A 26973-nucleotide genomic window follows, 5' to 3' on the forward strand; every position below is an offset into this window, starting at 1 on the left:
ATCTGAATGAAAAGGAAACACAGAAAACATATAATATTTTCCTGTCTTTACTGTGCAGGCTATGGACTACTGGATTCAGTGCCAGAATACCAAAGACAAGTTAAAAGACTGGGATCCATACAATGAAATGGCTGCACAGATCCAATTTTACAGTGATTGCTTTCCTGTTTTACACAGACTTGCTGCTAAGGTATGGGTTTTAGCTTGGGTAATTATATTCAATTGACATTTAGAACATTTGCAGACATTTTAATGTTCTGGTAGTGATTCATTTTAAAAGCAGATATTTGTTCATTAACACAGGAAATTACACAATCTGTTGAGACTTTCTAGAACATGTATATTTAATTGCATTTAAAAGTGTTTTTTCTTACTTTTCCCAAGAACAGCAATTCATGGCAAAAAACCCACACAAATCTGTCTTCAGTCTGTGCTCAAGTAGAGGAATAGAGCAAGCTTTTTTCCTGAGACATGAAAATGTTTTGCTATATAGTACATTTTGATAGTTATTTTACTTAACTGTATTAAAATTATGATGTATTGGAAATGTTATTGTTATAGAAAATGTGTTTCAAAGGCAAGATAGGAATTCAAGTTGAAGAAAGGATTCTCAAATGCTTTATTATTTGTTTTGTTTCATACAGGAAATTCGAAATCGCCACTGGCTTCAAGTAATGGCTGTTACTGGCAGCTCATTTCCACTAGAAGCCACTGTTTTCAGACTTCATCACCTGTTGGATATTGAGTTAATAAAGTAGGTTCTATTTTTGGATTGTTCAAAGATTTTATGCTGCATACATGTATGCTTTTTTCCAGTATAAAACATGACTGAATTAAACTGTTGTTTTTGGAACTGTTTGCAGGCATCAAACTGATATAATATCCATAGCAACTGCTGCAAGAGAAGAACTGCAGTTGGAGATTAAAATGAGGTCAATTGAAGAGGAATGGAGTGAACAAGTAGGCCATTCCACACATGCCATTTTAAACACACACAACCAGATTCAATAATTACTAGAATACTATTATACATGTTTTGTTTTTTTAAACTGAGAAAAAGCTGTCCTCCATATTTTTGCTTGTCAATAATGTATATTAATTATTGATGAAACAGAGTTAATATCCTGAAAACCAGAGAGGGCTGTGTGTAATTGGTTTCTTCTGTTTATAAATGTTAAGCTACTGAGCTTTGAGTTACACAAGAGCCTGGGCCCTGTCTTGCTGGGGAAGGAGGAGACCCTGCTCACCCTGGAGCAGCTGGAGGACGCCCGGCTCCTGCTGGCTCAGATGCTGATGTCACGGCACATAGGCCCTTTGCGAGAGGAGGCCGCTGCCTGGGCTGACAAACTGAAGGATGTGGCCGCTATCTTGGACCTGTGGGTGGAAGTGCAGGATCTCTGGCAGAACCTACAGCCCGTGTTTAGTGACACGAAAATAAGCAAGGTCAGATTTAATTTCAATGATTTAATGTGGAACTAGCTCTAGATATTCCCCATCATTAGCCAGGCAGAGAAAGTGTTGTTTTCCTGCTTGCTTTGGCAATATTGTTTACATATGAAAGTGCAATCATATTGTTACTGTGATACTAAATTGTTGACATATCATGTATCACACATTAGTACTAAAAACGTACATTATTACTTGTTGTTTTTATGCAGGAACTTTATCAAGAGGCTAAGCGCTTTGCTAAAGTTGAAAGAAACTGGATTAAACTGATGCGCTCAGCCTACAGGACAAAAAATGTCCTGCAGGTACGTTACCAACACTACATATTTATGTTAAATATGTTTAATGTTAGTTCAGTATTCTCATAGCACCTGTTTCACAAAAGGAGACCTACATCATAGTATGAATGTATTATACATCTGCAAAGCTTTCTTTAAATCTAGAATTCTTCAAATTTTGCGAGAAGCCAAATTGCCATTATTTATCTTTTAGTGCTGCTGTAATGAGGAGGTTCCTAAGGAAGTGATTTTGCATCGCATGCACAAAGAGCTGGAGGTCTGCTGCCAGTTCCTGACCAGCTTCCTGGACATGAAAAGACAAGCCTTCCCTCGCTTCTACTTTCTGCCAGATCTAGTTCTGTTATCATTTCTCAGTCACTCAACAGACATTGCTCTCCTCCACAATCTTTTTGGGTAATAATCTGTTTAATAAGGCTTATTGGAAAGACATGTTGAAGTGATCTCATAGATTTATTCCTCATGCACGTTTTTCATTTCCAGTTTGTGCACTTTAATATAATTGAAAGAAAACTCATGGAGGGATCTCTTTGTTGTGTTACTCTTTCTTGTGTCTGTACAGTCTGATATTTAGCGGAGTTGCTGATGTACTGTGGGAGAGCTCGGATGCCTGGGAGGACAGCAGTGGTGTGAGTGAGCTCTCAGACGCGGTGCTGCCTGCAGGGGCCACTGAGGCCCTGGGCTCAGTGAGCCACAGGAGTGCAGGGACCCACCTGACAGACACAGACAGCCTCTTCCCCAAGTCCCTTAGATCTGTAAGCCTGCTCTTTAGGAAATATTACATCAACTGTTGTGTTTTGATAATTGAGTTTATGTTGTTTTCAATATCATAATTATAGTAGTATTGGAAGTATCTTTTTTTGTTGATGCTGTTATTATCTATGGATTTGTTCAAGGCTGGTCTGTCACTAGAGAGTCCAGTTCCACTGAGCACCAGAGAGCCTGCTAAGGAAATGCAGGCCATGTCTGTGATGTCAGGGGACGGAGAGTGTCTTGTGCTGGATGAACAGGTAGATTAATTACCTCCTTATTGAAGTGTAATAACAGTAACAGTTTTCTTATTTTTTTATGTTTTCTAGTATTGCCTAGTTGTTTTCACTTTAGTTTCAGCTCTCAACTCATTGGCATGTTGGATGGTTGTGGATGAAAGTGAAAATGGTGAGCTTTCCATTTCAGTGTTTGTTGTTTGTCCTTTGCAGGTTCATATTACTACAGCAATGGAGGAGTGGCTCTCTGATCTCCAGAGCTCGGTCCATAGGAGTCTGGAGAGCCGTCTGGACAAGGCGATCCTGGACACCAATCAGGGCGTCAGCATTGATGAGTGGACGCATAGGGTAGATCATCCCTAACCTTACACTCTCAGCCTCGACAACTCAAGAAGAGGGAAAGAGGCATCCGTCTTATGAACCTTGACATTACTCTTATATTGCTTGTGGAAAACAAAAACACATAATAGACTCAGACTAAGCTGCTTTAGTGTCTCAAATGAAGAAAATGTTTGCAGACTAATTTAATTAATTTGGGGGGGACAAGTGATTACTTAAGTTATAAACTCAGTCATTTAGCCTTTTAACCCCTGATAATTATTATCAGATGACAACAATCTGTAACCTGTAATCTGTACATTTTCTATCCTGCAGCATCCATTCCAAATAGCGAGGATGAATTTGCTATATGGCTGGACAAGAGACTGTGAAGCTGCTATAAGTGATTTGAAGTCGGATCCCAAGGCCCTGCTAGGAGCTGTGAAGAAACACTCTGGGATGATCTCTAGGCTCTCCTCCGTAATCACTAATGGCAGCTGGAAACATTGTGATCAGCGTATAACACCCAGCCAGAAACTGAAACTAGAAAACCTGGTCATGGTATGTGATTTAAAACCTTTTGTTTTCAAATTATCATATTCCTAATGCATTATGGTAAAAATAAAACAAGAAACAACAAAACAACAACATTGATTCATCAGTGCAATTAGCAACTGGCAGCAGATGCCATGTGTTGCTTCTTTAGTGAAATCCATTTGCATTTGCTCTGGGGCCAGATGGCTTCTGAAGTCTAAATTTAACCCTTGACAAGAGAGAAGAGAGATGTATTTCTTTGTACAATACGTAAAATCTCTACAAATTAATTTATTTTGTTTTTGGGGGATAAAAAGGTGATAAAGTGATTCAGAATTTGTTTCATCACATACTCTTGTAATATATTTATATCCTAGGGAGTTTAATCACAAACATTTAGTCCCAGGTACTGATTTATGTTGGGATTAAGACAATTCTTTGACCCATTTAATTGTAAATTGTATGTCAGTACTTCATGATGGGTTTTTATACGTGTAGAAGAAAGAAGCCTCTCATGAATGCAAATGTTGTCACTGAGTACAGGTTTGTAATTTGTGACGGTCAAGTGTGTTGGTCAAGCATTTGATTTCATCCCAGCCATAGTATCTGGAATACACTAATGGCGTACATTGTAAGACACTCACATATTTTATTAATTGTTTATTTATTACTTTATATTTAACTGTACACCTGATTATGGATTGACATGTTAAATAGTAAGTAGCAATAGTAATAATAGGGTTTTTTTTGGGGGGGGGGGGGTGTAAATATGTTTTTTCTAGCATTCTGTAATGTGTTGGTTTGTGTTGTTGTAGTTTGCAGTTTATTTACGTGATGTTTTGGAATATCTATCTGCCCGAAAAGTCCTGGAGAGGACAGACTTTGAATGGAGAAGAGCAATACGCTTTTATTGTGAGGACAATGGTAAGCGATATCATTTTAATAGCACATTTCATGGAATACTCTCTCTGACAATGTAGACTTTAGTATAATAGTCATTCATTTTCACTTTCCTTTGCAGTACTGATTCACACAGTGTTTCACAAGACATGTGACCTGAAAATCCATTTTCCTTTTGTTATTTTAAACAGGTAATTTTAACAGGCACATCTTGTGTATACATGATGCCCAATATGAATGTGGCTATGAATTTTATGGTGCCACTGCTCCTGTTATAATGACTCCAACAACAGAGAAATCATTTCTTGCATTGTCATATGTAAGTATAAAACTGTATATTAGTTTAAAATGTACCTTTAAAATTGATCTTTATCTTAAAAACAAAAAAACTAATTCCAATTTACAATATTCCAATAAAAGGAAAAAAGCAACTACATTGACTTTAGTGAAAGCCTTATCTAGTGAAAGAAAATATATTTTTTATTGGAGCAATTCAGGTAACCTGTGTGGAATGGGATCATACTTTGCTACTATTTTTATACAACCATCAACATTGATTTTATACTTATCATGGAGTTTATGGACATCAGCCTGGAACTGATTTGTGAAACTCTATCCATGCTACTTTTGCTTTTTATTGACATTTTGTATAATGTTTTGTTTTTTAGATACGACAAAAAGTTGGAGGGGCTGCTGTTCTGGGAGATCATGGAGCTGGTAAGACACAGACTCTGAAGGTAAGCAGGAACATACTGAAGACCTGACCAGACCTGTAATGTAATCTCTCGCTTTACACTCTAGTGTTTAATACAATAGTGAGCAATTGTATAGACCTAACAGATATTACATAACACGGATATTATTTCCCTCTATCTGGCTCTTGATATCAACATGCATGTATTGTTATCTGTATGTGTATTTTCAAATTTTTGGCTTTGGAATTGCAGTAATTTTAGTTTTCTGTTTCTCAGGGTTTTGCTCATCTCCTGGGGAAGTTCCTCCTTATTTTCCACTGTTCTTATTACTCAAACCCACTGGCAATTACAGCGATCTTACAGGGGACTGCTATGGTAAATGTGAAGCACTTCCTTCAGAGATCTGAACTAAAAAGAAAGCTTGCGAAAAATAAGCAATGTAAAAAAATACACAACTGTCACTCAGCTGTTACTAAAAATGTTACGAGGCTGTCCAAACTTAACATCTTATTACACAAAATATGAAGATTAATGTAAAAGATTTGTACCATGTCTTTAATCAGTGTTGGGCAGGACAAATTAATTAAAAGTGGGTTGATGCCAATGATGTCTTTAATGTGGTAGGATGGCTGCTGGGTGTGTTTTGATGACTTTCACCTCCTGTCGAAGCCAGCAGTCTCTGCGTTAATGATTAATGCCCAGACATTATACAACAGTCTGAAAGCAACTCTAAATACCTGCATTTTAGGAGATGGTAAAAAGGTAAGGGTCCTTTAAATGTCTTCCTTTGTTTCCCAACTCAACAAATACACATAAATAAATCAAAACCTCTGCACACCAGGAGTCCTAATGATGGTCCCATGAAGAAAAACAGCTTTAAAAGAAAACATGTGTATGTCTGTTTTCATGTATAGCCTTCATCTAACATAGCCAAAGTCTTTGCAATAGCCTCCAAATTAAAGTGATACAGAATTAAATACGAACTTGTTAAAATATATTTTATAGGTGCTGACATTTTAAAAAGTTAATCCTTAGCTGACTGAATGGATTTCCATTTCTGACTCCTCTGCTAAAATGTGTAGGCTATAATAATTGCTTGTTCACATGGAAATGTCTAAGATGTTTCTGAGTCTCTTGTGGTATTTCTTTATTCTTAAAAATGGTTTGGTCATCTGTCTGGAATGAGATATCTGTCTGGAGTCAGTCCAGTACTCCTTCTTTAGCATGTTTTAGCACCACCCAAAGAATATAGGCAGTTTTTATTGAAAAGCCCTTAATTAAAAAGAAAATGAAATTCATGAGTGTGTTGCTGTTGTCAAAACCCAAGATCACTTTTTTGGAAATGGGCACATGACAATATGAACAAAGGAATATATTAAACAGTGAATATGTTGACATATGCATGTATGCATGTATGTATTATGAATATATTTACTGCTACATGTAATAAAGTGACAGTACACTGTGCTGGGACTTTTTCTTTTTCCTTTATTCTGCAGATCACTTTAAATAGAGACACTGGCCTGTTTCTGACAGTCCATTGCAAGTCTGGCTATGCAAAGCTACCAGAGGACGTCCTTGTGCTCTTCCGAACAGTGTCTCTGTCAGCGCCCGACCACAGCATGATTCTTAGGGGAAATCTCACCGCTCTGGGGTTCAAGAGCCCTAAAATGCTTACTCACCAGCTGCAGCTTGTAACCCAACTCGTCCAAGAGCAACTGTTAGTAACTTTATCTTCACTATCGAATGACAAAATTACAGATTAGAGGGAAAGCACAACCACTAATAATGAAAAAATGTATTTTATTTCAGTATTTCAAAAACGTTTTTATTGAAAATAGTACCCATAGTTAAACTTAAATGACTACTGGACCTTAGGTCGTGGCCTTCATCTTCTTAGATTGAGTATTGGGTCATCTTTGTGTTGGGATGTTTCAGTCTTCAGAACTATTCCTGTATTTTGCAGGTCAGAAACACTGCACCACCACTTCAGCCTGTCTACTCTGGTGTCAGTGGTCCAGCGAGCTGCACAGAAGAAGGAGGCCGAGAGGTGGCGGAGAAGAGAGGGTCGGCAGGACCACACAGAAGGCGGAGTGGAGGGAGGAAGAACTTCACAATCCAGCAGCATCACGTCCACACTGCCAGTCACTACTTCTGCCATGAGTAAGACCCCTGGTTATGTCAATTTTTTTTGGTTTGTCATTTTAACACTCTATACATATTCTCCAGTGCGGTATTTGTGGATAGAGCTTACTTTTCTTTTAGATGTTGTCCTAAATAATGGCAGTTTAAGAAGCGGAGGTGTTTAACTTGTCAACTATGAGAGAAGAAAAACCTCATGAGACTTTGAAAGAGAGACCCTTTGTAAGTTTTCCACATTCATTTCTCTAGGTTTGTCACCAAGCCTGAAAACTGACCAGAGCTTTGATAGAAAAGCAAGGACTATGAGCACCTCGGCAGCCAGACGGGACCGTGTCCTGGTTGGAGAGACACTGCATGAATACCTGTCACCCAGAATGAAAGGAGATGTGAGTCATATGAACACTCACTCACTTCCGATTTAATATTTCAGTTCATGGATTTGTTGTTCCAGAATTTGAATGTTCTCACTCTGCAATTCTTATCATTTGTTTAGCAAAGCAAAGTCTCCTCTTTCAGTTCATAACTATGTCTGTCAACAGGATCTCATAGTGTTTGATCAGATCGTCAAGGACATATTTGGTGGACAGTTGGACGTGTCTCTCTCAAAGGGTGATGCTGAATCTGAAATTACCTTAGTCAATGCCATTTCTACAGCAGCTAAGAATATCAGTCTCGTTCCTCATGCTCCATGGGTGGATAAAGTGAAACAGCTCTACCATTTGTCCAGAATTCATCATGGTAAGAAAAATCCACATTCTGCCTTTTAAAGTAAATATTTCTTATAATGGCGACAACTCTGATGCACAAACGTATCCCCATTACTTTGACATACTATAAAATCACTTAGGCTGTTTTTCTAACTGACATCTGCATCAATATACAGGGAATTTTAAGGAAGTTAGAAGTCTAGTGAATAAAATAAAGGATTTGTAACTAAGGAGTTCCTGGTTCAGGCCCCAACTCTGCCACTGTGAGCTTCTCTGAACAACACACTTAACTTGCTTCAGCAGGAACCATGTCCTTTAGATGAGGTGTGAGACTGAAGACAGATTATAGACGTTGTGGTATTGATCACTGCCCAGTGTTTGTGAGTCACTTAGGATAAAAGCACCTGTAGCAGAATTCACAATTGTTTTGACTGAATCTGAACCATGGCTTGACAAAACCATAAGAGATAACAGCAGTGTGCATATATCTCAGAGAGTCCCAATGGTGGCTGTAGAGACTGAGGGCAATGTCGCTGCGTTTCCTCCTCAGGCATCATTGTAGCGGGTCCCCCCGGGGCAGGCAAGAGCTCCTGTATCTCAGCTCTAATTCAAGCTCTCAGTCTCCTCCCATCAGACCAGACTGTACAGTCAGAGGGGACTCTCGGCAAAGAGCACAAAGAGAGGCTGAGTCACAAACTGGTTAAATTCAACCCTCAGGCAGTGGATGATTTCACTCTGCTGTTTGGTTCCCATGCTCCATCTCATATCTGGACAGACAGTATTATAACCTCCACATGGAGAAAAGCTATAAGGGTATTTCTATATACATATATATTACTATTTATCTGGCATGTACAGTATGACTAACATCTGAGTAGAATACCCAGTACTCAAGAGAATTTGAAGCTTCTTCATCTGTGGCATTTTCTGTCCAATAGGAATGCAATATTTAATAATTTTTCAGTTTCTTTATAACAATTAGCATACCATGAAAAGCTGGAAGTGGAACTTTTTGTAAAGATCTTTCAGGAATCAGACTGGATTCAGAGTTCAGTTATTTAGTTATTTCAATCAATTATTTAGCATTGTTGAATTTGGAGGGAGAAATCCAGCTCATTAGCGTTACATTTTCTCTAAGGTTAAGATAATTACATCCTCTCAGTTAGTATTATGTTTTTCAATAATCCTGTGACATTAAATAAAGGTTATCCAATGTGAATATAATTACTAATCCCATTAAGCATGACTAAAACATTTTCCATTGCAACTTAATTTAAAACAAAGTACCCATATTACTGTCCATTTGAAGAAGCTTAGAGTTAGCATTTTGTTAATTTAACTGAGATTGAACATTATTATAAGCCATTTGTATAATTGTGTGGTTTCTTTTCTTTCAAAGTACTGCAAATCTGCATTAGTATTTATTTGTACTCCTTGTTCTTGAAGCACTCTGGGAACACCTGGCTCTGCTTTGATGGGACGCTAACACCTGCCTGGGTGGACAACTTCAACAGCGTTTTAGAAGCAAACAAGGTAATGCTTTGATTGTTTGTTTCTTTATTTTTTTCCTTTTATTATGCATTGAAAGAGGTATGTTGAAAGATATTCTGTTGTGTTTTGTATGTGTATGTCTTTTATAATTCATGGTGTAGCTTAAGTCATTAATTGTGTAAATAGCAATTAGTTATCGGCCTGTGTGGTTTGCTGCAATTAATTTAAATGTCTGCCACTTGATCATGTTAGTCCTTTCTATTCCAGATGTTACAGCTAAACAATGGAGAGCATCTTCCCCTGACCAGTAGCATCAGGCTGCTGTTCGAGACTTCCAGCTTGGAACTGGCCTCACCAGCATTCATTTCACGAGTGGTATGTTTAACACAATCATAGTTTTCTTAATGCATGAGCTTTAAGCCTTAAAGTATTAATTTACTATAAAACAAGTGCATTCTTATATTAATAAACTGACAGACACGTCTGTTATCAGTAGCAAAGCAATGTGTGGGATGCTATGTGGAGCCCAGGGGAGACAGTGTTACTGTTGCACTTTCAATACATATTGTAATTGTTATGAAAATGTAACCGTTTGTATAGAATAGAATGAAATGGAAATATAATTGTTTGGAATTGATTCTCTCTCCTCATTACTACTGCTGTTGAAGAGGCATATATATATATATTAATTTTTTCTCTTTCCATAGGGCATGTTGTACCTTGACAATAATATAACTGGTTGGAGACCCCTGGCTGAAACCTGGCTAGCACAAAGAAATGAACTGGAAAACCATGTAAGTATAAAGTGGGACCTGGTGACATTGAAATACTGAATTTAAAATGTGTATGTTAGGGAGAAAAATATTCTGGGCACCCCAGCAGAAACTAGTAAAATTATATATTTATATAATATACAACACATTTTTTTGATTTTATGTGATTTGACTGTTCCTAAAATATCTTATTTCTTCTTAGGTTTTATCCAGAGCTTTTAACAATACTTTGGATCCCATTTTTAACTTTGTTCTTCATGATATCAAGTAAGAGTTTGCTTTTATGTTTCAGGTTTGTACTTGTAGGACATGTAGGTGAATAAAGCTCAGTGTGGGTTCACACTCATGGTATTCTAGCAGGTTGTTGCAGGTGGAATAAGGAAACTAAACAGGGCTGAATGTGTACTGTGACCACAGCTGAGTATGTTGTTGTGATTTTATGTGAAATTTGAATGTAGATTATAAAAGCTAGGGACAAAACAAATATGCAATATGAAATGTAATTTTTTTAAATGCTATTTCTTAACTACTGTTTAGGGGCCCCATTCCTCTGACAGAAGTTGGTCTTTTTCAAACAACCACAAGCCTTCTGCAGGCCATGCTGAATGACAAGGCCCAGAGTTTGGGAGGCCCTCTGCACATTGAGAGGCTGTTCCTTTTCTGTCTTATATGGATCGCGGGGGGGCTGATAAAAGGTCCCGAGAAAAAGAAGTTCAGTGACATTCTGAAGACGCACACTTCAAAGTTAGTCTGTTTCTTTTTTTTCTGCATGTTGTTTGCAATGGTGGTGAATGAGTGATTTGTGTCTTTACAGGGAGAAAGTTGAATGTGATGGTTTTATTTTAAATATGTAGTGGGAGAGTGTGTTAAGAAGCAATGTAAACAATAGTGCATGATCATTAAGTGTTTTCTTCTCTTCTACCTCGTCTCCTAGCTTGCCTGACTATGATGATGAGGTGTCAGTGTTTGATTTCTATGTGGATGAGTCTGGAGAGTGGGACCCCTGGCAGTCTCGCATGTCCCAGCAGAGCTCCGACAGGCCGGCTAATGGACTCGGGGAAGTGTTTGTAGAAACTATAGACACGGTATGATATAACTTTTTTCTTTGTGTAAGCCAATGTGAATGGGGGTGCAACAGGAGAAATGCAGGCAAATGTTGGCAGCATTTTGCTGGCATTTCAGTGTGAATGGGGCTTTAGCCTTTTTTAAACATTTATGCTACCTTGGGCTTATGGATGAGAATTATAATGACCATTGCAATATTTTTTTTTAAATGACAGAATTTTTTTTCCTGAAGAATCATCTAGCATGCCATTGCTCTTAACAATCATTCATTTTGTTCCTATTGTTAATTTGAGGTGCTGTTTGAATGTGTTTGTTCTTTCAGTTAGCAGTGCGAACATTGATGGACTATGCTGATATGGCCTCTCAGAATGTCTTGTTAGTGGGTTCCGCTGGCTGCGGAAAGACTGCTTTAGTAAATGACTTTTTCAACACACAAGGTACGTACAGGTATGTACAAAGGCATCACTGCTGTTATACTTGAAAGTCTTTGGTGTCTGAGTTGGACTTCTGCTTCTCTCAACAGATAAGCCTAATGTGCTGATGAAGAGAATCATTTTTTCAGGATCCTCTAAAGCTAAGACGCTTCAGCAACTGCTTGAGCAGAGCATTGTTCATAGAGAAGGTACGAAGTCCCAGTTCAACCAACAACACAAGTTAAACATTCAATCATACCTTGTCATACATTTCACGCCACTATAAATGGCATTACAAATTATAGAAAAATGCAACAAATGTCTTTTGAACTCCCTCCTTCTACTACAATTTAGTATCCCTTAAAGTTTTGGTAGAAATATAAGCTGGTTTCTAGTATACTAATTGGATTATTATTATTGGATTCAAAACCAATGTGTGCAATTAATTTTGTTTGCAGGTTTTATATTTGGTGCAAAAGAGGGTAAAACCTTACAGATGTTCATAGATGATGTCAATCTGCCTGAAAATGAGTGTTGCAGTGAGGTATTGATCCCTTATTCCTATTCCTGTCTACAGATAATGCTTTGGTAAATTTGGATCAAATTATTTGCAAAGACAAGACTATTAGAGTGTAGATTGTATTTTGTGTTTCATGTAGCTGCTACGCCAGGTGTTGGATGATAAAGTGCTGCTCAAGTTAACAAAACCCTTTGAAAGGCGTCAGATTGAGGGGCTTGTGGTTCAGGCCACCATGTCATTATCTCCACACCTCAAGGCAAACGCTATTTCCCAGAGACTGTTGGTAAGTGCAAACAATAACTGGTATTTATTTTAATATTAATTCAAATAATGTCTTAAAAACAGAACCAATGTCAGTAGTCAGTTGGTGGTAGGTCATCTCTCCATTCTTTTTCAATATCCAAACATTTATAAAGGTTTTTTTTTCACTTTTTGATTCCAGCGCCATTTTGCAGTCTTATACCTCCCAGCTCCTGAGGGATCTAGACTCCGTCACATCATATTTACCACACTTCAGGTAAAGGGTTTTGTTTTTGTTTGATGAGAACATGTTGGCATATTTCTCTGCTTGGAGACAACTTTGGAACAATTTATCAAACAATATTATTGAATGCCAGTATTTTGAGAAATGTGAAGAAACAGTTAGATGTTATTGTAGAATCAACCATTAAAGGGCTCCACTAAGGAGGCTAAAGGTCTGCTCTTATTCTGCTGTCCATGTGTACTTATAAAAATGACATTGTATTAATTAAATATTGGCATTCTAATGTAGTATTATTTCCCAAGGCCATTCATTCTTGAATAAAGTTCAATATCTATGAGACGAGACTAAGGGCTTTATTGTTCCCAAAACACATGAATGGATTCAATTTCCAATTTGTAATACAATTTAAAATGAATCCTTGAAAGTCTACACCCCAGTGTTTCCTACAGGATTCTGTTTGCAGCGGTGGCACTGATTGTTCATTGCTTCATTTTTTCTTTAGTGTAACAACAAATCAAGAGTAGAATGTTTAGTTTGTGTGCAATGATGAATTTATATTCTAGCTTATCCACTTGGTCTAAATATTGATAGAAAGATACATCTAGGCAAGAAATAGGTAGTAAGATGTTTATTATGATAAATATACTATAGATATGATTACAAAAACAACAGAAATATAACTAATTCACACTATCTAAAGTAGAGATGAGACAAATAGTCGAATTTTCGAATATCGACAAGTGAATCTAACATTCGATAGTTAAAAATCTTTTTTTTGTCATTGTTAAAGCCTGTACTGTTGATTTGCTGATGTAGCTGTAATGAAGATTGACGGGAGGGTGGGATTTGTTATTTCTTGTCTGTGCTAACAATGGTTGCGTTCGTGTAGCTCGAATTTACGCAGTTCTGAGCAGATCTGCATGGCTCCACCAATGGGATCAGTGGATTTCTACAGATCTGTGCATATTTGCGTAAATCTGCACTACAAGTACGCATTCTGCATGGAAATAGTTTGACAAAGTAAATAAAACAACTGACAAGTGTATACTTTGTGCAGTGCAATTAATCTACCCCAAATCTACAGATGGTATGTTAACCCACCTAAAAGCCAAACACCATTCTGCAACTAGCAATGCCAGACAAGGAAAGAGGAGCAACAAACAAATTAATATTATTAAGCTGTACACACAGCAAGCTATTGCTATTTATTTTGCATTCGCTGGAATTCCAACGTACAGGTGTTTCCGAACGTAGACGGGCAGTCTGTGTTGAGTGTGGATTGGAAATGTGGAAAAGTAAATACTTTATTTCAGTAGATCGTATACATTAGATAGATAGCCTAATACATTTTGAATTTCTCTGACAGGAAAACATCGACAGCACGATCATGTTCAGGCATTTTCTTAGCTGCTCACATTGCTAATCTATTATTGAATGAAAATTCATAAAAATTGAAAAGAAAAACATTTTGGTCGGTTAGTTACAGCTGTAATTGCAAGATATTAATTCATAAACAAATTGTCACAACCTTTGTAGTTAATTTGAAATTGTGGTAAAAATAAGTTGTGACAATATCGGCAAACAATAATAATACGTCTGAGACGAGATGCGTGCGAGTTGACAGGTGTGCTTATTGCTGCTGCTGTTATGCCATTTCCGTACGTCTTCTAATAGGAAGGTATGTTTACATAGCCTAAGGTTAATTTAACAAAGCTGATGTGTTAGATAAGTCTTTTAAAATAAAGTTAACAATTGCAGTATTTCGTATTTATGTATGTTGCATTTTGAATGAGTGGCAGAGGGGGGGCGACTATTCGAATAGTCGTGGAGAACAGCTGTGGAATTATCGATAGTCAAAATACTTGTCATGCACATCCCTACTGATATACGACTACATACGTCTGACACCGCAGTGAAGTGGCAGAGTCACTCTTGTAGTATAGTAGTAGAAGGAGGGGCGGCTTCCCCGCTAACGCACAGTGTTGCCCCAATATTGTAGCAACGTAATATAGCATAATTTACTTTGCTACAACTTTGTTGCAGCGTTGTGTGTCAGCAGGGTTGTGAGCACTGCACATCGAACCTGGATTGCCTAGCAAGCCCACATGTTTGTAAAGGAAATGCCCTCGATAACACTGAGTTCAACTCAGACTGCACACTCGTTTTGCAGTGGCAGTGTAGGAAACACTGCTACACCCTCTGACCAAAATTATATCACTCTTTTGCTATTTTTTTACAATGTTAAAAATTAATCAAAATGGTTAATCTATGAATGAGGCATTTAAGTTAATGCAGAAATTCCTTTTATTTTGTGATTTGATGTGGATAATAATCAGCATTGAATGTATCTATTACAGGAAAACATGGCTAAAAATGATGTGCAGCAGCTGGAAAAACATTTGCATTCAGCACTGGTCTCAACTTCCTGCAGTCTCCTAGAATCTATCAAGACAACCCTTCGGCCCTCAGATGTCTGGGGAAGGCAGCACTACTTGTTCTCCTTGAGAGAAATGATCAGGGCTTTTGAGGTAAGTAGAAATTGCAATTGGTCTAGGACTAATCATAACTTTAACCTACCCCCGAAAATGTGTACCCTCTTGTCTTTAAGTACTAAAAAGTGTTCCCTGATAACACATTAAACTTTCTATACCTGCTAGATTTGTGATTCACTGATAGATTGAAGTTTTGATTTGGTGCAGGCCTTTGATTCAAGATTATTTATTTATTTTACATTTGAATCCTTCTTTTACACATTTGAATGCTTTCTAACTATTATTTGGTATTTGGTACTAACAGATTATTTATGCAGTATAATTTGTTGGATATGATTAATAAACCATTGAACACCAAATGTGTGTTATGGATTATTCTTTCCTCTTGAACTGTTTTATGTGTTTCTTTTGAATCAGTGCCTCAGTATTTTAACTGACAGACAGAGGAAGGATGCAGACTTGGTGCTCTCCCTGTGGCAGCATGAGATCAGACATATTGTAGGAGACCGACTCTGCAGACATGCTGACCTCAACTGGTTTCAGCAGCAGCTTAGAAACACGATTGAACAGGTAATGCCTTTCATTCCCCAAACATTCCCCCTGTTAAGAAATCTCTGAATCTGTGAAGAGTATTCTTCACTTTGGAAGCACTTGTGACTCTGACTGAAATCATTCATGCCTGCCTTTTTCTGGTTTCTCAGAACTTCCCAAATTCACATTCAAAGGATTTAAACCACTGTTATGTGACGTTCCCTCTTGATGAGACGGTGACCAGACAGTTCGGGGACACACCAGAGAAGGGAGTAAAGGTAAAGCATGTTGATTGGCTTTCAGGTTAAGAATGGATTGATGTTCCCTTTCAACCAGACCTAGATGTTTCCCAGAGCAATGTGATGTGGTCAGATTATGAAAAATAAAGGTGACAGAAATGTTTAAATAAGAGTTTAGGAATATATGAGCTTTACTGGTCTCAATGTTCTCTGGAAAGGTTCAGTTACAGCAGGTGAAAGGACTCCAGGAAGTGAAGAGCTGTCTTCAGGCTTATGTCCATCAGTATAACAAGCAGCTGGGGAGTGATGCGCTGGACATTCAGCTGTCTGAGAACACTGTGGCTCATGTAGTGAGAGTCCATCGTGTCCTGGCGTACCGGCACAGGTAATGACCTACAATGTATACCTTAAGCAAGAATGGGCGATGTTTATATGTGTGCATGGGTGTATTTTTATTCCATAGAAGCAATAATGTGGCGTGTTTTGGTGTTTTAATCAGCATTACAAAATTGTTTATCCTGTGTATTGTGGACTTGTTGGTGAAGCTCTGCCTGTGTGTTCTTGAACAGCGGTAACCTTGTTGTCGTGGGTTCACCGGGCAGCCATCTGCGCACACTGCTGAAACTCGCTCTCTCTGTCAGTCGCATCCCTGTGATCCCCATGGATGCCTCCCAGCCGGCTCATTTCTACAGCAGCCTTAAGTCTGCAGTGCGACTGGCGGCCTCAGAGGGAAGGACTGCTGCTGTAGTGCTTACTGTGAGTCTGATGGCATGCTTATGTGGGCGATATAGCTATTAAAGGCCCACATCAAATCATATGTGGGCGTAGAACACATAGAGTGGATGGTTAATGCTTTCACTTAATAGGCCTCAACTCAAAATGAAAGAAAGTTTAAGCCTTATCTATTACTACGTTTTGTCAAAATGCAATGAATAAGTCAGAATGTGTTATTTCACCAATTTCATTTACTGGACAAACCTATGTGAAACAACTTACAGTGAAATTAATTAATGTATCTTTTTATATTTATTTGTAAATTTATTTTAACATCAAAAGGAGTTTAAATTGGAGTTTGATTTATTTGTATGCATTTCTTTGTTTAATGGTTTTATAAAGGTTATGAAAGGTAAATCTTGCATAATTTCAGCAAAATAAATACATATATTTTAATAAATAAATTAGATCATACTGGACTTTCTGACTATCCATTCATGTTTTTGTTTTTTTTGCTTTGGTTTGTATTTCAAGGCTAGGGAACTCAAAGATGACTCTTATTTGGATGCTGTCAATAGTATTCTCATCAGCGGAGATTACACCCCTCTCTTCTCCCCAGGAGAAACGCGGGATCTTCTACAGGTGATGTATCACAACACATTATATTGTCTCATAATGATAACGCTGCTAGTACTGGTTTCCTTTAAATAATATAAACTAATCTGTAAAGCATTGTCTGGGGCAGAAAAACCTGAAAATATTTTCCTCCTGGGCTCACAGAATATAAAGTTGTACTTTCTCCCTACATTTCACACATCATTGAGTATATTCTACAGCCTGCTCAACATTCACACCTGATTGAAAACATATGTTAAGGTCTGTCATTATTAGTTTCTCTGGTATTACTGTCAAAAGACTGATTTTGAAAATGAAATACCATGATGATGCTGTATGATAGAGACGCTGGTCAGGCCCTGTATAATGTGTTGCTTTTAAATACATTTCAATATATATATTGGAAGAATCTAATTTTAATGCATCACATTTTCAGGTTGTAACACACAATCTGAAAAGGGGGGTGAGTACATTTGATAGCCACTGTATATTAGGGCTGCAACAAATGACTATTCTGATAATCGATTAATCTGCCAATTACTACTTCAATTAATCAATTATTCCAAAAACCTAAAGTTTTGAGTTTTTCCTCATCTTGTGTAATGCTGTCTTTAAAACAACTCAAGATGGCAGTTATAAAACCAATAGAAAACATGTGCAAAAAATAAAGGGCTTTATTGCATTAAGTGTTGAATCAATGCCACGTAGAATTAAGGCAGTTCTGAAGGCGAAAGGGGGTCAAACACAGTATTAGTATGGTGTTCCTAATAATCCTTTAGGTGAGTGTATATTAACAGGTGTTTTTACATTGATCTTAAAACACAAAGCTGTTTTACTCTTCAGTTTGAAAGGTGCCAAACCCTTTTGATAAATAATGAAAAATAAAGTAAACATTAAATTCAGTATTTACAGGCTTTTCTACATCAAATAACTTCCACAACAGTCCAATACTGGACAATGGAGGTAGTTTTTCTTTTCCTGAAATGAGAGCCAATAGTAGTACAGTATGCATATATACAGTAGTAGTATGCATAGTAGTACAACATTTACATTTACATGCACACTGGATGATGCTTACGATCATAACATGCGTGAAAAGAGAAAAACCAGAGAGTGTTCATATTCCCTTTCCACCTTTTCACTGACTGTGAAACAAGTTCGATTCGATCTGATTTTATGCGCGTTAAAAATGACATTTGACACTGAAACATGAGAGGAAGACGTGGAAAAAGCGAAAAAAGCTTAAAATCTGTGTGTCTAACCACTAATAACTATACAACTGAGCAAATAAATATATACTGACAATACATGGCAAGCTATCACAGAGGAACTGGGCAGGAATGTTACCTACTGTCTGATGTAGCTAGAAGGCTCTGAGAAGTGCCCCTATACATGCTAGTTTAAAGAAATGTCTTAAAAATTTAATTTTAAAATAAGTTTTTAAGGATCTCTGTTAGTTGCAAGTTTTAAAATCCTCTTAGCCTTTTTTTATTGCTTGCTTACCTTTATTGGCTACCCTGCTTGTTTTCTTGCTTACTTTGTCTTTTTACTGTGACTGGTGTGACTTGCTTGAGTGTAGCACGTGGGTATAATAAGATTGCGTTATAAATAAAATGTATAATAATAATAATAATAATAATAATAATTATTATTATTATTATAATAATAATAATAATAATAATAATAATGTAGCTGAGGAGGTAAAGAAACAGGTGTAGCTTGTGAGACACATACCAGTTCAAGAAACAGAAAGGCTGTGTACTTAGTACAGTTTTAACTGATCCAAAGTGTAATAATAATAATAATAATAATAATAATAATAATAATAATAATAATAATAATAATAAAAAGTGTCCTTGACGGACAACTTTTCGGATGTCAGTCTATAAATGCCGTGTCGGATCCAGTGCCTCTGCCTGTATCAGCTGAGCGTCTTCCTCCTCTGTCATCTCTTCAGGTGCTCATGCATCATTGTGGCGCTCCCACACCTTGTGAGTTCAGCTTTGCACATGTTGCCAACCATATTTAATAATCAACGTAATCGATTAGTTGTTGCAACCCTACTGTATATATATAAATATATATATATATATATATATATATATATTTTTTTTTTTTTTTTTTCTGTAACCAGCTATACACTATTTACACATTTTGTAGCTTTAGCCACAAATTCCTAAATGCTTAATTTCTGCCTTTGAAACATTGATATGATCTTGTCAATCTCTTTTTTTTTTTTAATTACTCTCATATAATTAGTTATGTTTGATCTATCTATTAACGTTCTATAGAAATGTATTTTATATTGCATTTTTGTACAGTTAGGTATAATTCTGTGATTCACCAACATAGGTTCTGAACCCGACACTTCAACAAAACCCGACATTAACTCGAGATCCAGTCCAGTATCTTGCTTCTACAGTGAAGGCCAACCTGCATGTAATAGTGTGCCTTCCCCCAAACCACAGTCTGCTGAGGACTTCTTCTGTGTGAGTACAGTAAGGCTATCATCACCGTAGACTGAACTCTTCCAAAATTATTTGTCATTTACTGTAAGAAAACCACAAATTAATGAAAAATTACAGTTTTTAATCTTTATAAATATTAACTTTTTTGTGTGTTGTTTTTTTCAGAAAATATCCAGGATTCCTCTCTGGGTGTCACATGATATGGCTTTGTGATTGGACACCAGAAGCTATTTTGCATGAAGCTGAACATTACACCAGTGAATGTAATGTTATTGGAAATCTCTCTGAAGAGACAAGGTAAGGACTACATTTAATTATCTTTTTGATTTTTATTTCGTATAACAGAATCACATGCAACACTGATCTCTAGATATGCAACAAGATAGAAATGTCAACAAATGTCAAAAAGCCATTGTTTTATACTTTGTATTTCATTAAAAATAATATATAGGCCTATATATGAAATAATTATTTTTCTTTTATAAGTATGTAAGAGAAATCAAGAGTGTAGACACTTTAATTTACATTCATTAAACATCAAACAGCCTGAGAGAAAATCTGTGTTCCTGCCTGTTCTCTGTAGGATGCAGGTTGCCAGTGTCATGGCCTCCATTCATCACCAGATACTGGCAAACTGTGAGCAGGTTCCCTGGGCTGGATACTGGGGTCCAGCTCTGACTCTCAACACCTTCACAGTACAGAAGACAGAGAAAGATGGTAAAGAGACGGTAAAAGCTGAATCGATGACTGTGTCTAACCTCCCGTATTCAGCAGCTATTGTGAAGGTACTTATAGTTTTCTTTTAATATGGAAATGAAAAGCATGCATTAACTAGGTGCAGACAATAGGACGATTTGATGATCTGAAGAAAGCAGACCGTGCTGTTCAAACCAGCAATTCAGTTATACAATTTAAATAGTTTTCAGTATTCTGAATAAAGTAAATGTGAAATTCTTCTGTTGATAAGAATATGGTTCAGTATAGTTTGTGTAAATGAATACAAAATGCAGGCTACTATCAATAAAGGAAGTTGGAAGGCATGAGAAGAACACATAGGCCCTATTCCTTTTAGGAGGAAGCTGTTTTAGTTACTTTGCATATATGATATGAATCTGTACGTCTCATTTTGGAAACTGGACTGAACACATATAGGGTGCACTGATGTGTTGAATCGGTAAGTGTGGTTTTAATGTGTTTTCTATTTTCTAGGAACGTATTGGCGTTCTTCTGAAAAAGGAACACAAGCTGGCGTACAATAAGGTTTTCTGTGGAAATGCCACTTTTAAGAATTACCTTCAAACATTCAGACACATCTACTCCCTGAAGTTCACAGAGCAGGAGAAGATGGGATCTCTTCTGAGGCGAGCTGTAACAATATAATTCCTTTTGACTGTGCACAGTAATATAATTTTGAAACCGTAACTGAAAAGCTATTATTTAAACACAGTTTGTTTTATATAATATACCGGAAACAAAACCGAAACCAAAAGGGACTTTGAGACGAGTTCAGATTATGTTTCAGACAGTATACATTGTTCTGAAGCTATCTTTGGAAGGAATGGGGATGGACACAAAATATTATTTGTTCAGTGAATGAGCCATAAGAGCTTACATCACAAGACAAGATAAAATTGGTACTCACCCTCCCAGGACCCATGCAGGGAAGTCTGGGTGTGCATTAAAGTGTGCAAAATTAAAATTCCAGCAGTATACCATTGCAACGTTAAATTGTCATTGGCTGAAGAAAATCTCAATTAGCTGCTTTTTGTTTTTAATTTAATAAACAAACAGAAAAGGACTGAGCACACTGGATCAGAGCCACTCAGATGTGCAAAACACCCAAGATTTAATCAAGGATTTGGCCTGTCAATATGGAGATGCACAATCTGCAGCTTCTGAATTACTAGACAGACTGTCGACAAGAGCTTCTTCACTTGAAAGACTCAAAGCTCAGCTAGGTGAGATTATTATTGAATATTTGTATTGTATCCAATTGTTTAAGCTCACAATCTCTAGGCAAGGAAAATCTGCCACTCATTTGTCTGTGTGTCTCAGAAACATCTGCTTCCTGTCTCAGATAAGGAACTGAATTGAGCACTGCTGCAAACACTCCAGTATAATTATAAATATAGACAGCCATGGTAATTGTACAAATCTATATTTTGGTCATTGTTATGATACAAATAATACACTTTCTGACATCTAATATGTTTGTCAATATTTGACATATGTTTCAATACCTTCTGTATTAAAATACATCCTAACTGTAGTTTTACAGAAGCATAATGGAAATGTTTCCCTGTCCTCAGAATCTGTCATGATACTTAAGTCTTTCTGTAACTTTTGAAGAAAAAATATCTTTTTCTGTACTAAAATTACTTGCCTGCAGGAATAGGTGCCAAAAGTCTGACAGTTTTTCTATCTCAAGAGGAAGATGAATCTGAGGAGACTGAGCTGGAGGATTTGCTGAAAGATGGTATGAATTGAAGCCCTGCTTTTTTAACATGTGTAGTGGGCCTTAAAATAAACTGATGTGGCATTTAGAACACATTTCAACCTTCAATGAAACCCATCTGTTAACATATTATATATTGCATTAGCTTTATATATGTGTTATATTTGATATACTCAGAGAATTCAGAGATGACAAGGTGACATTGTGTACTCTGCCTCATAATCTTTAATACTATAGAGATTTTCTACACAATTAAATACCACTATGAGATGCCGTTCAATTAAAAAATAATAGAAAAAATAAATTTTATAACAAAGTGGATAGATCATATAGCAGAAAAAAAAATCATAAACTAAAATGGATATATCATATAGCAAAAAAACAAAAAATCATATATCAAAATGTATCATATGGCACAAAAATTATTACTCAAGGTGGTGAACTCAAAATTTTAAAGATTTATGATAGGACATCTAGTGCATCATGTTCATTTCTTTGGTGTAGGGCTAGTTCCTGAACCATGATACTGACACGCCATTCTAATAAAGACCAGCTGTGTTATCACTTTATTAATCCCATTATAATTGTTAATTCTACTCTGATACCATTAAACACAGGGACATGTATATATATATATATATATATATATATATATATTATAAATTAAAAATAAAAATAAATCCGTACATAAGAAATAACATCCACACATTGGGAACCGAACCCGCAACACTGAACTCACAGCTCTGTTCATAACCACCGCGCTACAGACATGAGGATTCATTTGAAACTTGATTTAAGTACCTACAGCCACCACAGACCGGTGTCCTGATTAGTTGGATATGATTTAATTATTGGAATCTCCAATTAATCTATTAATTCAGGACAAAAGCAACAAAATATGTGTGTACATATTTATATAGCCTACCTATATGTTTATGTACTCTATACACAGCTATAGTCTAGATTGAAGTAACTACCCAGCTAACACACAATGTTACCACAACGTGGCAATTTGATGCTTCCTCCGTTTGTTATAAACTAAAACAGCGTAACTCCTGCTAATTAAATTGCCCAAACTATTTTTGTTATTTCTCAGATGAATTTGACAGATATGACGAAGCATTTTTTCAGATGAAGGAACGCACGTGCACATCTCATTCGAATAAATTAAAAGAAAATCTAGAAACGGCAAAACGTGTGATGGAAGAAGCCAGGGATAGCCTTGCTCATGCAAAAAATCAGGTAATATTACTTATTAGTAATTAATATTTCTGTGGCCAATATTTTAAATGGCCATAAAAATTGCCATATTAATGGGGCACAATGTAAAGCATAAATTTTCATACATACTGTATGTACCACTGATGGACACTGATGGAATTTACTGGAATTGGTGTCTGTTGCCGATGCTATTTACTTATTTAATTAGTTTGGGCCTAACAAGGTTCTTACTTTTTTCTCTTTTTGTCTCTCACTTGCACAGTAGGCACTTTCATTGTTCACTGAAGTCATGTGAGCTTATTCATGGCTGAACACAACATTTTCAAAACAAAATGGGAAATGGGTCCAATAGTTAATCATAGATTTTTTCATAGGTTATTAAACTGTAAAATGTGTTGATTTTAATATTATTAATATTTCATATGCTTAAGTGTTGTTCTCTTTTAGCTTTTTATACTTTTTATATATACATTTTAATTGATCTAAGATGCAAAATACATGATTGGTTAATTTGAGCTTAATATATAATGTTTAATTGTATTTTGTATTTTTTGGTGGTTGGCACATTCTGCAGGTTATGCATTGGTGTAATAAAGTGGATAAGAGCTGCATTGAGAGAATTAGTCGTTGTCAGAACCCTCCATTCCTTTTGGCTCAGGTATGTATGCACCTATTCTGCATCATGCACAGAAAATGGACAAATATTGCAAATATATTTTAATTTATTGGTGGCAAAAGAATTATCCTTCACCTTTCTATGCCTAAATAGCAATTATTCCTCTCTAACTGTATTATGCAAGTCTAATTTGTATTATTTATAGTGCTTTCTTAACTATATGAACTTGCTGAGCTTTATTGCTTTCAGCATTAATCCCTGGAAGATTTATTAACTTCTCCTTCTCCTTCAATCCACTTTCATCTTATTTTAACTACTGTCTGGCCTACTGTGTTTGTTTGTCCTGATTGTCTCCCAGGTGATGGAGATGGTGATAGTCATGCTGAACCTCATGCCTAGACCAAATGACCCAGATCTTGATACCCCAAGACCAGCAAAACCTTCTGGACAAAACCCTGAGAGAGGGCAGTTCCAAAAATCATCAGGGACTTACCTTGCAACTAGGCCTACCAAGAGGGGGCCAAATAGAGGTACATTACTGTGTATTCTTATTAGATTGCTAAACCAGATTCAGGCAGATTAGACTGCAGTTTTTTCTGTGCTCATGCAAAAAACATAATGAGGTGTCATTTTATTTTGCAAAATGTATTTTCTTTACTGAGCATACAATGTCAAGGGGTTTGTGAACTGATATAATGATATGACAGGCATCATACATCATTTTATACAGTTTTTGGAGGCATGTGGCAGCTGTTCTGTTACACATCATAGCACAATAAGCCCCATCTGCCACTTTTTTTATTCCTTTTTTCTTTCGTTATTCTCCATCATTGGCAGATTTTTTAATTAAATTATGTCTGGTAATTATCATTATAATCCTGTTTATGTGTGTAATTTGTTTTTGTATTTATTGCCAGGATATGGGAAGGGAGGCAAAGATAAGGTGGACAAATCATGGTGGAAAGCTTTACAAAATTATGTCGGTGACAGTACCAAGTTTGTAGACATGATACAAAAGTAAGCCTTGTATTACCGGAAGTCTGCATTTGAAATAATGACATTTACTTTGTTGATTGATGTCATATATTTTAAATATTTTATATGAAAATTATCCAGTTGAGATAGCTTGAAATTGATCAGTATCAATAAATACTGTATATTTACAGTACTGAACAGATGCAGAAGCTTTTATTTGCTATTTATTCAACTTAAATTTCCTAATGACTAAAATGTGTTTCCTCTCAGATGTGCAGTGTAATAAACACATGAATGTGAATGCTGAGTGAAATCCAGGGTAGATGTTGGCCTGCAAGGTTTTCTGTCTTTGACTGGTTTTGTGTGTCCTGCAGCGTTGCCTGCCAAGATGAAGGCTTGGCCCCCGATGCGCTGGAGCGAGTGGAAGCGTACCTTGGGAAGACAAAAGGCGGGACCCTGGGGGTCACAGGGGAAGGCTCTTTACTGGAGAATGCAGCCCCACGTAAGGAAACCTTATTGGAAAGAGTCTCCTAAATTAAAGGTCCACTTCATAGCTGGGTCTAATGTGATATCTTTCCTGATTCTGTTGATTGATTTCAGTTTCATTTCAGTTTATGTGTTTGTTTCTGCTAGACCTCTTTTTTATCTGCAGTCCCTTCAATCCCTGCCTTTCATTAGCTCAGACTATGACAAAACCTACATCGAAGAAAGGTATTCATTGCGAATGAACTGCTCTCCTTTGTCAGTTTAGTGGCAGCCACCGCACTTGCCCTCATGTGCTGTTGTTGTTGCCGCAGACGCCACCCCTCGGAGTATCACTACAGCCAGAAAGTTCTCGCTGGCGGAGACCAGCGGACAGAGAGGAGGCATCACCATCGCGGCTGCTCGGTACAGCTCAGAGGAGGCGGCCACGCTGGTGGCCCTAGTGGTGGCTCTGGTGGAGTACACCAGGCTCTGTGGGCCGCTGAGGAGCGAGCTCAGACTAGTGCATGAGCTGGAGAAGCACAAGGAGGAGCAGGAAAGGAAGGACCGAGAAACACAAAAGGTTATTTTGCCAGAGTTTTTTTAAAGCAGCAACTTTCAGAAACCGTATTTTGGGGATTTGGAATATACAGCATATCATTTTAACTGCCAATATATCATTGTTCATCATCAATATTTAGCTTGTTGATGCTGAGGAAGAGGATTTGAAAGAAGCCGAACCAAAGAAGCCTGAGCTTACAGCAGAGGATCTACCAACACTGCAGTCTGAGGTGAGACTTTTATCTTAATTTAAAAAATTGTCTCTTACTCAAAATGGCTGACTGGTTTAGCACAACAAAGCATGTGACTCACTTGCACCATTTGTTAATGGAACAGAAAATATCTTTAACCTTGAAAATGTGTTTCACAGGTTCTACAGCTCCAGGCTGAATACGATACTGCTGTAATGAAGAAGCACAGGCTGGAAATTGACTTGCAGTCGCACAAAGAGAGGCTGAAGTCAGCTCAAGATGTGCTGAAGAGGTAATACAGTTAAAGGGCAAGGGAGAAATGTGCATTTCAGGCAGAGAAGAGTGGCAGTCCACATGAAATTGCAACTTTTAATGTGTGGTAGGTTTTCCACATCCAACCCTAGCAAAGTTGTGGGTATCAAACTCTGCATTCGCATTCCTACTACACCCCAAACATGACTTCTGCAGCAGTTTTGTAGTACATTGCACCTAGTGGATTTCCACCAGGTTTTTGCATGGCCTCACCCACTAGGCCAGCAGGCAGTCTCTGCAGCCAGACCTTTGCTCAAGTTGACCTTCATCTTCTGTCTTTTTCAATTATAAGGATCAGGTGTTGCACTCTGGGCACATAAATCAATCTTTCATTAATCCCACTTGCACAAA

At 37.1% G+C, this 26973-nt stretch overlaps 1 protein-coding gene across 1 annotated transcript in view; it reads left to right on the forward strand.

The window, feature by feature from the left end:
- The window catches only part of LOC136758999 (dynein axonemal heavy chain 8), a 59662-nt gene that overhangs the window by 17617 nt on the left and 15072 nt on the right, over positions 1 to 26973 (forward strand). Inside the window, exons 26-72 of the mRNA XM_066713787.1 lie at positions 59 to 190; positions 645 to 754; positions 864 to 960; positions 1180 to 1443; positions 1659 to 1751; positions 1939 to 2138; positions 2305 to 2497; positions 2639 to 2752; positions 2942 to 3076; positions 3383 to 3607; positions 5149 to 5217; positions 6675 to 6895; positions 7142 to 7338; positions 7567 to 7703; positions 7857 to 8055; positions 8575 to 8837; positions 9471 to 9557; positions 9783 to 9890; positions 10223 to 10309; positions 10491 to 10555; positions 10826 to 11032; positions 11223 to 11373; positions 11676 to 11790; positions 11877 to 11975; positions 12225 to 12310; positions 12426 to 12569; positions 12729 to 12803; positions 15128 to 15298; positions 15680 to 15832; positions 15964 to 16071; positions 16251 to 16417; positions 16602 to 16788; positions 17281 to 17388; positions 19714 to 19850; positions 19995 to 20126; positions 20413 to 20614; positions 21039 to 21190; positions 21621 to 21787; positions 22219 to 22305; positions 23381 to 23526; positions 24080 to 24163; positions 24480 to 24651; positions 25039 to 25138; positions 25471 to 25598; positions 25894 to 26141; positions 26260 to 26349; positions 26490 to 26602. Coding sequence (XP_066569884.1) covers positions 59 to 190; positions 645 to 754; positions 864 to 960; positions 1180 to 1443; positions 1659 to 1751; positions 1939 to 2138; positions 2305 to 2497; positions 2639 to 2752; positions 2942 to 3076; positions 3383 to 3607; positions 5149 to 5217; positions 6675 to 6895; positions 7142 to 7338; positions 7567 to 7703; positions 7857 to 8055; positions 8575 to 8837; positions 9471 to 9557; positions 9783 to 9890; positions 10223 to 10309; positions 10491 to 10555; positions 10826 to 11032; positions 11223 to 11373; positions 11676 to 11790; positions 11877 to 11975; positions 12225 to 12310; positions 12426 to 12569; positions 12729 to 12803; positions 15128 to 15298; positions 15680 to 15832; positions 15964 to 16071; positions 16251 to 16417; positions 16602 to 16788; positions 17281 to 17388; positions 19714 to 19850; positions 19995 to 20126; positions 20413 to 20614; positions 21039 to 21190; positions 21621 to 21787; positions 22219 to 22305; positions 23381 to 23526; positions 24080 to 24163; positions 24480 to 24651; positions 25039 to 25138; positions 25471 to 25598; positions 25894 to 26141; positions 26260 to 26349; positions 26490 to 26602 — 6725 coding nt within the window. The remainder of the gene's footprint in view (positions 1 to 58; positions 191 to 644; positions 755 to 863; positions 961 to 1179; positions 1444 to 1658; positions 1752 to 1938; positions 2139 to 2304; positions 2498 to 2638; positions 2753 to 2941; positions 3077 to 3382; positions 3608 to 5148; positions 5218 to 6674; positions 6896 to 7141; positions 7339 to 7566; positions 7704 to 7856; positions 8056 to 8574; positions 8838 to 9470; positions 9558 to 9782; positions 9891 to 10222; positions 10310 to 10490; positions 10556 to 10825; positions 11033 to 11222; positions 11374 to 11675; positions 11791 to 11876; positions 11976 to 12224; positions 12311 to 12425; positions 12570 to 12728; positions 12804 to 15127; positions 15299 to 15679; positions 15833 to 15963; positions 16072 to 16250; positions 16418 to 16601; positions 16789 to 17280; positions 17389 to 19713; positions 19851 to 19994; positions 20127 to 20412; positions 20615 to 21038; positions 21191 to 21620; positions 21788 to 22218; positions 22306 to 23380; positions 23527 to 24079; positions 24164 to 24479; positions 24652 to 25038; positions 25139 to 25470; positions 25599 to 25893; positions 26142 to 26259; positions 26350 to 26489; positions 26603 to 26973) is intronic.

Source organism: Amia ocellicauda, chromosome 1, assembly GCF_036373705.1.
Source record: "Amia ocellicauda isolate fAmiCal2 chromosome 1, fAmiCal2.hap1, whole genome shotgun sequence".
Classification (NCBI taxonomy): domain Eukaryota; kingdom Metazoa; phylum Chordata; class Actinopteri; order Amiiformes; family Amiidae; genus Amia; species Amia ocellicauda.